The 11,926-nt window shown below is 43.6% G+C and overlaps 1 protein-coding gene across 2 annotated transcripts in view; it reads right to left on the reverse strand.

Moving 5' to 3' along the window:
* garre1 (granule associated Rac and RHOG effector 1) overlaps positions 1-11,926 on the reverse strand; it is a 31,339-nt gene that overhangs the window by 17,102 nt on the left and 2,311 nt on the right. The window contains exons 1-2 of one of the 2 annotated variants that reach the window (XM_019866756.1): positions 3,812-3,925; positions 908-2,108 (exon numbers count right to left, since the gene is read on the reverse strand). In XM_019866756.1, the coding sequence (XP_019722315.1) occupies positions 908-1,399 (492 nt within the window). In that variant the 5' untranslated portion in view covers positions 1,400-2,108; positions 3,812-3,925. Of the gene's footprint in view, positions 1-907; positions 2,109-3,811; positions 3,926-11,926 lie in introns of those variants that run through there. The other variant, XM_019866755.1, reaches the window with a different exon arrangement.

An 11,926-nucleotide genomic window follows, 5' to 3' on the forward strand; every position in this document is an offset into this window, starting at 1 on the left:
TGAGGCACAATTTTCTAAATAGCTCTTTTACTGGATCTGCATGTTCAATTAATGTTCTGGTGAAGGGTTTTGTGTGTGTGTGTTCGAGCAAATGTTGACATAGGAAGGAAGTAAATTCAGCAACTAGAATGAAGATCATGTAGAATGCCGCCCGTTTTTCACACGCTGGCCTCGGGTTCTCACACTATGCTAACACAGGGTGGAGAACTTGAGCTGGAATAACACTGATTCATCAAGTCAGCCATCGGACAAGAGAGCACCCAGTCATCCCAACATATTAGCACCAAGGTTAGAAGGGCTAAAAAGGAACAGCAATGACCAAATATGCTTATAAACACAGCAAGTAGTTCACCTGGTTCTAGGTAACACGACACAAAATATGTTCAACAGGTGTCATGTAATTGCGTGAATACTGGAATTGAGGTGTTTTGCTTTCCTTCCATTCCCATAGTGGCCTTTAGTAACTCCATGACTCAACGTGTAATTGTCAATGTGTCAAATAGCCATTTTCATTGCTGTTTGCATTTAGCAAGTGACATAACTTTCACACTGAAAAATTAGAAGGGAAAAAAAAAAGATTAATCGACAACTGATCAATTATTGTACAACAATGCATTGCCGAGATATCACATCAGGACTAGTTACCTACCGGCAGATACTTTTAAGGGTACGAATCAAGTATAAATGTGTTTTGTAAAAGTTTGTGGGAGCCGTAACCCCCCCCCCCCTCAAATATGTGAGTGTGTCTAGAGCGCATATGCAGCAATGAAGGTGAATGAGGGTCACCATTTACACTTTTTGTGGCATTTCTGTATGGCGCTATGCACGAGATCCAACAACTCAGATCATGGATAGAAAAGGGGCGACGTCATACATTCTCAACTAAAATGGCAATTTTTGGAAGTACCTCAACATCTTGCAGATTGAAGTCGTTCTGATCTTTGAAGTTGGCGGCCCCGGCGCTCAGCTCCATCAGCATCTTGGCGATCTCCGGCTTGATGGCCGCCGTCAGCCGGCTGGCCGCTTCCATGACGTGTTCCTGCACGTCCTTCAGTTGCATAGCTGCTTTGGAGTAGTGAGAGTTCCTGAACACGCTGCTGAAGAGGTCGGTGAGAAAGGCGCTGGCCCGGCAGAACACGTTGAGGGCGTCCAAGTACTTGGAGATGCCCTGCTGGATGTCAGCCACCGCGGTAGTGGGAGAGGCGGAGGGTGGGTGGCAGCTGCCGGGTAGGCCCATGGGTGAGGAGGCCGAGCAAGAGGCGGCCAATGAGGCGCTGAGGGTTCGGCTCAACTCAGGCATCTGGTACTGCTGGTGCTGTTGGACTTTCTGCTTGGACCCGCCGAGCAAAAAGCGACGCTTGTAGTCCATTTTACTTTGTTGCAAGCTGCAACAATACATAGGTGGTGCACCAGCACCGGACAATCCTGTTTCCGTTACGCTTTCCCAACCCCAAAAAAAATCCTCTCGACCAGACAAGGACACGCTCAAACCGCGACAGTCCAGGTCACGTAAAAAGACCACTGAGGGATTCTGCCTGCCGGAGGCTCATCTCAGCGCACCTTGGGGGAATCCAAAGGCAGGAGTGGCGAGAAGAGAGGGCCAGGAGCCTATGTGAAGTGCTTAAACGCAGGCCAGCTGCATATAAAGACGCATGCCTCCAAGATTCTGGTTCAGCTTCATAAACTGATCCGAGAGCCAAGCTTTAAAAGTGCATTAGTCTTCCTTTAGAAGAGCGGGGGGGGGAAGAATTCTTCATACAATCTGTAGCTTTTTTACATATAGAAACTCTTCACTCATGAAAGTAGAAAATAATCAGATTGAAAGCCAAAAAATGAGCAAAACAAAACACTGGTCAACAGCATGGAGGTTACAAAATGGTTAAAAAACATGCAAATAGATTCTGGACTGAGAGGATGAGGCAGATCCGGTCCGTCTCAAGGTGCTCCTCTCCAAAAGCGCCACTTCTCCGTTGGTCCACCACCGCCCCACCCGACGAGCTTCCTGCTTTTCCCGTCCGTGTGCCGGCTGAGGTAGGTGGGACTCGCCCGCGGATGCAGATTACAGCGGCAAGAGCACAAATGTATCTGTAAGGCCTCTAGGTCATTTCCTAAGGGAGGGGAGAAAAAAAAAAACAGACAAGGTTAGCAACATGTCCGAAAAGGAAGGATGAGCTTCATTTATGGTCCAGAATAAACCAGTGTGCCTTTTCTCACTTAAAAAGGTAAGGTCAGCATTAACCGCTTTGAGTGGAAATTAAGGTTTTGTTGGCAGAACCAGAGAACAACACAACTTTAACCACCACCCAAAAAAAAATGCCTTCAGTTTCTCACTTCAAATCCGGAAAAAGATGCCACCTTGAATGCAGCAGTCACAATGAGACAGTGTAAATAAACACGGGTCTTCTGCTTTGTTCTCACGAGCAAGCGAACCTAATTAAATCAAAAACATGGTCCTGCAGCAAAGTGAAGGCTATTGAGTAATATGGCTGCCTCCGGAGCTTCAGCTTCATTAGCATGCGTACATTTTGCTACATACATGCTACAAAACCTGAAATGAGACTGAGGGCAGCAAGAAAACGAAGTGCTCCAGCAAGGTGAAAATGCCATAAATAAAGTACAGTACCACAGGAGGGTAAGATGAAAGCATTACCATAAAAGTAGCATACATCTTATTTAAGATGAGACTAAGGGTAGAAAGAAAATGTGATTCAGTGATGTGGACACTATGGAGGACAATATTGCACCGTATGCTATTCGCTAATGGCTAACTCTTCGTCAAGTCGTTTCGCTGCCCGGCAACTCCTGTGACTTGTCGTTATACTTTTCAAGACCACGACAAGTGTGTCGATCAGTTCTTGCAAGAAGAGGCTGTTGTTTTGCGAGACACAGAAAGACACATTGTCCCAATCACAATCGTGTCATTCACCAGACAGACGCAACCGGGTCTTGCCACTGGACTCAATGTATTCATTTGTACGGCGGTGTGGACATTCGGTCGCAGGAATCGCTGAAGGCAACCAGAATTTCATCGACAGATGACATCACTGCCATTTCCTTATTATTACTTGGTTAAAAGAAGGAGAAAAAAATACATTTCAAATTGTCTGACTCAGTCATACATTCCATATTAATTCATTCTGTCACCATCTGATTCAAAAGGGAATAATATGAACTGAAATCCAACACAGAAACTAAATTGGGCTCCATGGACTAAAGTATTGGAACAGCTGGCCATTACAGGAAGAGTGAGAAAAGCTTGCATTTAGATCTGTGTCTCTGTGGACGGCGCGCCATATGCTCAAGTTTAAACAAACTTCCACACTAAATACATCATTGAGGGGTAGTAGTAGTTAGCACGCTTGCCTCATGGATGGGAGGTTATGTCTTAAATGAATGATGTCACAAATGTGTCCAAAATACATTTTGGGACATATAAAACCATCTCTGATTAAAATTTGCTATTGACCGGTGTTGTTTAAAAAGCGTTCCTCGCAACCCTAGTGTTGTCAGTCAAACACACACCAATCATATGATATTTGCTGGGCGAAAAGTTTCCGTCACTACTTTTGTTATCACTATGTGGAACAGACATCGCTATCTGGTATCGCCACGCCGGAAGTGTCTGTGTTTTAGGATGGATTGTAACTTGCAGAAGAGAGTAGGCAAAACACGCTGCCGTCACCCCACCGCCTTCTAACACACGCACACACAGACACACACAGACACACACAGACACACACAGACACACACACACACGCACACACACACACACACACACACACACACAGCGTCCCGACAACATTCTGCCGACCTTCAGACCCCACTTCCTTTCCCAAACAGCCAACAGTCCTCGTCTGTTGCCGTGCGAGTGGAAAGAGAGGGCACAGGGAAACTGGTGACCTCAGCGCAATGGGGACAAAAGTGACGCTCATTGCGCTTCCTGAAACAGAAAAGGCAATTCAACAGTAACACAACATACGGGAATATGGTGTGTGTAACCAATGTTGTGGAAAATATGCCTTTTCTTTGTCTTAAGGTGGCACTGATGGCAAAGAGAAAAAGTGTGATTTCAACATCCCTCTATTTTCTATGTCATGTTCTGGGGCCTGTGCCAGCTGACTTTAAGGCACCTATGGACAATTTGGACCAGCCGGCAAACACCTCAACAAACATGAGATCATGCAGACTTGACCAGAGGACGGCTGGAGCCCAGATTCAAACATCGGACCTTAAAGCTGTGAAGCAGACATGATAATCACTTGGCCTACCATGCTAGCCTGCAATGAAAACCAGAGAACAGGGTATGGGACTTACTTTGAAGGCAAGTGTTGGCAAGAAGTTGGAATTTGTCTGGCCGCTCAGTGCAGCATTTTTTTTCAGCAGAGAGAATGGTGATGGCATGCTGCTAATGGCTAAATGACTTGGTATCTCTCCATGACCTGTTTGTCAAGTGTCTACCAAGGGGGAACTCGTTCTATTTTGTTAGTCTTATTATCCAGTGGTTAACTTGTCTTTGTATGTCAGCTTGGAATGCCAAAATACCAATGAAGGAATTGCCTGTTTTATTATGAAAGGCTTTCTAATGTGATAAATAAATTCAGTTTGTATTGTTGTTTACTATGTATGTATACCTAAGTCTTATGGTCATGAGGGTCAGCTTCTGATTTAACAATTTGTCATCTACACTTCGAGTTTTCCTTCGGGGATTAATAGCATTTGCAGGCTGCACAGCGCATGCTAACCATGTTAACCCCGGGGAAGGGAGCTCACGGGGGTAAACTGGGCTGACCTGTCAGTCTCAAAAGAGATTAGTGCCACAGGGAAGCTGCCAGGTGGCCCTCTGTGTTTGCAGGACACACTTTTTATGCGGCATTAGCCTGCGTGAGGCAAACAGGAAACCTGACCTCAGCTACCTACGGCTAATCACACACCGTGACCCACTTTCACGCAGGACATACGACCAATCAGTTGCACTTGACTTTTCCTTATTTTTCTGTTTTCAACATACATGCTTAGTCTGGATACGGAAATAAATATATTTTTTGACCGATGGTCTGAGATTAAAGCCCAACTACAGAATACACAGCCACTAGGCAGAACAGATCGGTTTGTTCATTATGATGCTCGCCAACCCGGTATTTTTTTTTTTTTAGCATTTCCACTCGTGTCAAAAATTGTAAATCCTGTAGTAGTTGGGCGCAGTGTTGATGGGTGAAGAGAAAATCATCACCCAAGTTAAACTCCAATTTACCAAGTCTTAATTTTCCATTTCAGCCTGCAACGGGTAGTCAACAATATCACACATTCTGGTCAATGCTATTCAATTATGAAATCACGTTTCAAACTGTGGCCAAACGACAAACAAATCAGTAGTCTGTGGACTCGGAAAAGCTTACGTTCCGAAATGCTACATTTAATGACAAATACAAAAAAATGTTGCTCACTAGTGATGATCATTGACTTTTTGCAAGGCCAGTGATGGGAACAAGCCGAAGAATTAGCGAATCATCTCGCTAGTCCAGGAAATGTGCTCCAACTTGGTGTGAACTCTCCTTTGCGGGCATTTGGCAACAAAGATAAGAAATCAGCCTGATTTAAGAGTATGTCAACTGCCTTTGAGAAGAGAGGTTTGTCAAATATTTGTTCTTCGTTATGCCCCACAAGACTTGAAATTGGCCTGATTCAAGAGTTATTTGATGGACAAATCATTTCGGCAACTTTCACGATAATATCCAAGCTAATTTATGTCACCCACCCCTAGTCTTGAGCTTTCCATTTGACAGATTTACTGTTCCAAAGCACAACTGACCTGCCCTACCTCTTGCGGGGCCCCCCTCTGTATTGGAGCTCACACCCAAACAAAACACATGTGGGTATGCGCTCACTTCGGGATCAAGGATCCCCAGCCACCCCGACTGCAGGGGGGCCCTCGGGGGCTAATGTTAGCTCTAGCCCTACGCTCGTGTCAGCTGCTCCATTTCAACGGGAAGGGTCTTGGATTTCCTGAAGCGACCTGTCTGCCGCCAGAGACAAAAATGTAAAAGCCAGCGTATACCATTGTGTTTGATTTACAGGTCATTTATACTACAACCCATGGCAAAAATGATGGAATCACCACTTTTGGAGGATGTTTATCCAATTGTTTAATTTGATAGAACCTTTATGGTTTCAGGAAATGTGCAAAGAAAAAGAAAAAAAAAACGTGGTAGTCGGTCTGATGATGTTTTGTCTTTTGATGTCTTCCTTCGTCGAACAGGATGCCTGCCTTAAACAACCTGAGCATGTTCATACTTGGTCCAGATTTTAGACACAGCTGACTGTGAGCAACCAACATCTTTTGCAACATTGCATTTTTTAAGAAATTTGATCATCTTCTCCTTTGTTTTAATTGACATCTCTCGTGTTGGAGCCACAATTCATGTCAGTCCACTTGGTGCAACAGCTCTCCAAGGTGTGATCACTCCTGGTTTAACTGCAGACTAATGAGAAGAGTTAATCTGACGCAGGTGTTAGTTTTGGGGATGCAAATTCACAGTGTGATTTGATTTGCTCAGAATTGAGTGATCCCTAATTTATTTCCCTCCGCTTAGTATTAAAATACAACTGCTACTGACTATGACATTTTTGTTTCTTGATTTCTTTTAGTGTTTCTTAAAGCTAAAAGGCTGTGATTTGGCATGACTTTACTTTTGTCTCATGGAAGATTTTTGCTTTTTTTTTTTTTCGACAAATGTGAACATCCTCCGACTGGTGATTCCATCATTTTTGCCAGGGTTGTATTCAGGATTAATATTTTTTTAAAGGCTTTTGATGAACGTATTCTGATTTGCATTGACTCACTTGCACGATCGGTGCCGAGTAACCACTCCTGAACAGATGTATGCACCCTCGCATTGGTTTGTTGAGTCATTTGCCTTTCGTTTTTATCCACTCACACTGGGCCCTCCCTCCCTGCGGTGACAAAGCCGATTCTTGAAGTTTCTGCAGCAGCTACTTTTGGATCGACATTTGAATGGCCATCAGGTAGTTTTAACAGCGGCAGGATGTGGCAGCTGTGACGCATGCTGACAGCTCCTTATCCATCTGCAGCGGCGGACGCAACAACGCTCCCGACACAAGGCCCAGCATTAGCTCGATCATGAAGTCTATTTTGGCTTCTGTGGGGGGTAGGAAAAAAAAAAAAAACAGCTGCATGCCGCACTGATTTTAGACACTAGTAAAGGTTGGGCTTGGGGTTCTCTCTTACATCTGTTGCCAATGAAGCACAGGAATGTTATTTCCCCACTCAACTCTTAGCCTAATGCAGCTTCAAAAGGAAGGAGCAGGTCAGGAAAAGCACCAACGCATCCCATGTCGATGCACATGGATGTTGATGCATATAAGAGCGACAGGACTGTGCAAACGTTTTGGGCCTTTGTTTTCATTTGAACATGGCAAAACAGTCAAAAGAACAAAAATTACACAACTGATTTTTGGGCTGGCTTATGGGCAAGGAAAATGTCAGGGAGAAAGTGGAAACAGGTCCACTTACAGAAGTTTATGTTCACCATTTCACAGCAAAAGGGCTTCAATAAATTGTTCAGGCACACCAGAATTATAAATAATCTAATGTTTTGGGAAGTAGGCTGTGCACTAATTCACGACGGTTGTGAAAGTCGACTATCTCCACTTGATGACTACGTTGATTTTTGATTCCCATTTGAATACACGGGGTCATCAGTTAGTGACAATTTCCTTCCTACGGTGGCGACATAACCCAAATTTGTAGCAAATTAGAAATGCATACACGAACACCGCAATAAAATCCTACTCAAAACAAATACTGAACGAAAACCAGATCTCAGTCATAAATATTAAATAATCAAATCAATCCTTTTTTTTTTTTTTAAGTACCGCTATTTTCTATCCAACATTGTATGAAGCATATTAAAGGGTCAAAGAAGTCAGCCTAAATGGCAAGGACAAGTGCCATAAGCAACTGTGCGACAGGAGCTCCTCTTGCCTGAAGAGCACAAGGAGTGTATTGTGGCGGGTCTCGACATTCCAGCAACCCCCCCCCCCAAAAAAAAAAAACACGCAGCTGTACGACTTGTGCAAGTATAAATAAAGGTCTCGCTACAATTTAACTAGTGAAACAATAGACCGTCTGTGGTCAGTGTCGGTTTGCTTCCGGAATAACCTGCTAGCGTCAGGTTCATAGGTTGTCGGTGATGTTTGGTCACCAGTACTATTCTTGTTACGCACCTCGCTGTAAAAACCGTCACCAGTTGTGCCAAAAGTGTAGCGAAAGCTATGAGGCGTAATGGCGTCAACCTTAATAGCTGGTATCAGTCAAGACGCTGACCGGGCGGGATAATATTAGGCTAACCTGTAATGTCAGAGCAGCCACTGTAAGTAGCTTATGGCTCCTATAAAAATAGCACACGGGCCACTTTAACAAGAGGCCACCACAGGTCAATGTCGCCTCTGCTGCCACATAAACATACCCACCCGTATAGAATGTTTGCATCCTATCTTGTCTCCAGTAGGGTTAAATCCAATCAATATCACCATCGTTGAAATGCTGAGAGAGTGCTCAGAAAGTCAGAAGGAAAGTATTGTACTTGGGCAGGCAACTTCCTGTTCAAACAATAAGCAAACCTTACATTGACAAACACAGAACCTGCAGTAGGTGATGCTCTACCTAATCGTGGTTTGCTACTCACAAACTTAGCTATTTGTCATTTTTTTCTGTGGAACCTGCCCTCAGCTATTCGCTATGATTTTTTTTTTCAACACCAATGTGCATGTCTCTGCATATTTCTGCGCACTTTCTGTAAAAGCCACCCAACTGCACCAAAGCCCTGGCTAATCGGAAGGCCATCATGAGTGTGATGAAATACTGTACTGTAAAATCCTGTGTATAACACTCATTTGGGAGTTGGGGTGGATCCCATATTGAGTGGGGGTTATTATACAGGGGGCTTAAAATGAAACAAAAATTTTTCTCACTCCGTAGGTGTCTAACTCAGGTCCTCAAGGACAGTTTCCTGCATGTTTTCCATCTCGCCTTTTTGCAACACACCTGATTAAAATGATCATATTGGTTATAAGGGGTGTCGATTATTCATGGGTTTTTTTGGTAATTAATCAACTTTTTTAAGGTCTTTCTATGTTGGGGAGGAGCTAGTTTAGCCGTGGTTGCTCGCAAAAGTAGTTACAAGAGCCTGTTCACTCAATGTTTTTGCTCTATTAATAAACTAAAAATGACAGTGCTCTCCTTATTCCATGACCAGTTTTTTTTTCAAGGGTTGCCAAAGGGTGACATACCTTCCTTCACATTACAGTGCAAATTTTATTTTTTTTTTTGTAAGTCGAATCATTTTTTACAATTGGCTGCAGGGCTCGGTTCCTATGTACCGTGAATACTGGTTACAAATCAAAGATTCTCGAACTGAAAGTGGCAACATTTCTTTTGAAACTCAAAAATACTCAATCTAAAGTAGTCGGGTGGGGGTGGGACAAAAGAAAACCTGTTAAAAGGCCACGTGACTGTCGAAAAATACAAGTCCCATCCGCTGTGATCCACGGAAGCCTTTGCAGTGCCTGTCAGCACTGCGCTGAGAGCAAACAGAATTAGCTCTGATATCCTCTTCAGAATAGAAGCACATAATAGAATGTGTCTGGTGTGTCCCGTTAGTGGGTTACATCGAGTGTGAGCGGCGACCAAAGGCTCCGGCGTCTGTCCCATTCATGAAAGTAAGCTGGGGGCGACCGGTGGGGTTGACAATGCTTCCCGAAGCTTGAGTTGTGCAAGTGAAGTTGGGACAAAAGGAATTGCGATTTGGAATTACAAAAACAGTTTGAACCTGGTACTGGTGGGCTAGAAAAACTTCTCCCGGGCTATCGATGGAAAAATGAAGCATGAAGGAACACGAAAACTTGTTACCAGAGCTGGAGTTCCGTCGGACAATATATCACATTGCGCCCCGCCTCGAATATCTGACCTCTGCATGCAAAGGCAAGAAGAAAAGATGTTTCTTGTTTGCATTAATAAAGATCACTTTACATCACCGCCGAGTTTAAAAGCTGCTTTGAGTTTACCAGGATAATTTGGGATGGCTGAGGTGAGCTAAAAGCTCACTGCTAACTAACACGCGACTGACTTCTTGTATCATGAAGATTTCTCAGAATTTTGATCGAAAACATGAAAAACACTGACATACAATCGAAGAGTAATGTCTAGTGACAGGAAGAACCGCCGAGTTGGCTTGGCTGCAACCAGCAAAGGCGCTGTTGAGTTGTTAGCTTTGTTCTGATCTTCGTCATCACTTTCATTCATGTGGGATTGCCTTAAAGATTGAAAGTTTTGTTCCTGAAAGTTTTTTCGTTTCTTATTCAGCCCTCCTGTACAATAACCACTCTCGATTGGTGATTTTACAGAAAGTTTTTTTTTTCTTCTCTGTTACTAGTCCTCATACTTTGTAGCAAACCCATCCTACGAAGCAAAAACAAAGGTCAAAACATTCGTGAAAACGGCAGCCTCAATTGGACTGTTGCAAGCTGAGATCATGGGCTACAAATGCTGGAATTCCTTGACTCTAATAATATCGTAGCCCGGGGGCTAAGTGGACCCTTCCCCCAGCCTGCCCTGTCGGGAGATGCTGCTGCAAATAATATGCGGAGGGAGGGTTGCCCGGAAAGCAAACATCACTCAGGTGTACAACACATGACACAGTGTGGAGGCCTCTCCAGCGCAAACAATGAGCTCGTGACTTGTTGGTCACCTTGGTGCACACGGACGGATGAGGCGGGTGTCTGCGCGAGGTCACGTGTTCAACCGCAGAGCGCACGGGCGATGGGACTGCGAGCGCAGCGCTGAATCAGCCTGTCGGTCGGGAGGAGAATGGGCTGAAGGCGAGACAGGAATTTTGCCTAGCAAAGCGCGTATTTCCACAGCGACACCACTGTGGCAGATGTCAACAAGTGGGCTGAGTGAGCGAGGCCCTGCTTTTAGTGGGGAGTCTGTGCCAAGCCAGCAAAAAAAGCTGACAAAAGGACAAGAGCGAAAAGCTCTCTCCAAGGTGGGAGTTAAAAACCTTAACGCCGTTCGACATCTTTAGCACATTTCTGTACGGTAATGAACAGTGGCAAAACAGCAATTTGTTTGCGGGAACAATGACCGATTCCATGTTTTGTCGCAAAACAAAAAAAAATCCATTTGATTCTCTAACTGTTGTGATTATATTTCCTAATTAAAAAGCTTGATTTTTTTTCTCACATTCTCAACCTTTTTTAGGGGAAAAATACAAGGTTTTTCTCATAATGCTGTGCTTTTACTTTACGAGTGTTGTACATTCAAGTGGCAATACTGACATTCACGCATTAAAAATCAGACTCAATTACTTTTTCTTCATATTTATCTCATAATAACCATATATTTTTTAGGTAATTAAGTATTTTTTCCGAGCACATCGGGTTTAAGATACTTATATTTTTTTGTTGTTTAAGTTCGACCTGTAAAAGCTTGCGCAGTACAGATTTTAACATGCGTTGTAATTTATAGCCGTGATGTTTCCCCCCCAAAAATCCTCATGTCGCTGAACGTAACCTGGAATTTATAAATATGATTAATGATTATATTAAAGATATTATTTTTATTATTATTATTATTATTATTATTATATGTGTATCCATTTGTTTCCATTCATACAACAGAATAAGAGCTTTGTGCTCAACTAAACACGCCTAAATTTGACACCAGGTAATTCAGCGAGTAAATGGTGATGAGATGGTCATCTTTGCAGAATACAGTGAAGCCCCTGTATTGGCGGTGGATGCCTGCCCCATTAAGAAAATCTGTGATGAAATGGATGCACTTTCTAAAAACGTTTGTAATTGCTTATATGTAACACTAGATGGCGGCAATGCACGACTTGTCTCAAAA

This window comes from Hippocampus comes, unplaced genomic scaffold (genome assembly GCF_001891065.2).
Source record: "Hippocampus comes isolate QL1 unplaced genomic scaffold, H_comes_QL1_v1.1 scaffold82, whole genome shotgun sequence".
NCBI classification, from domain to species: domain Eukaryota; kingdom Metazoa; phylum Chordata; class Actinopteri; order Syngnathiformes; family Syngnathidae; genus Hippocampus; species Hippocampus comes.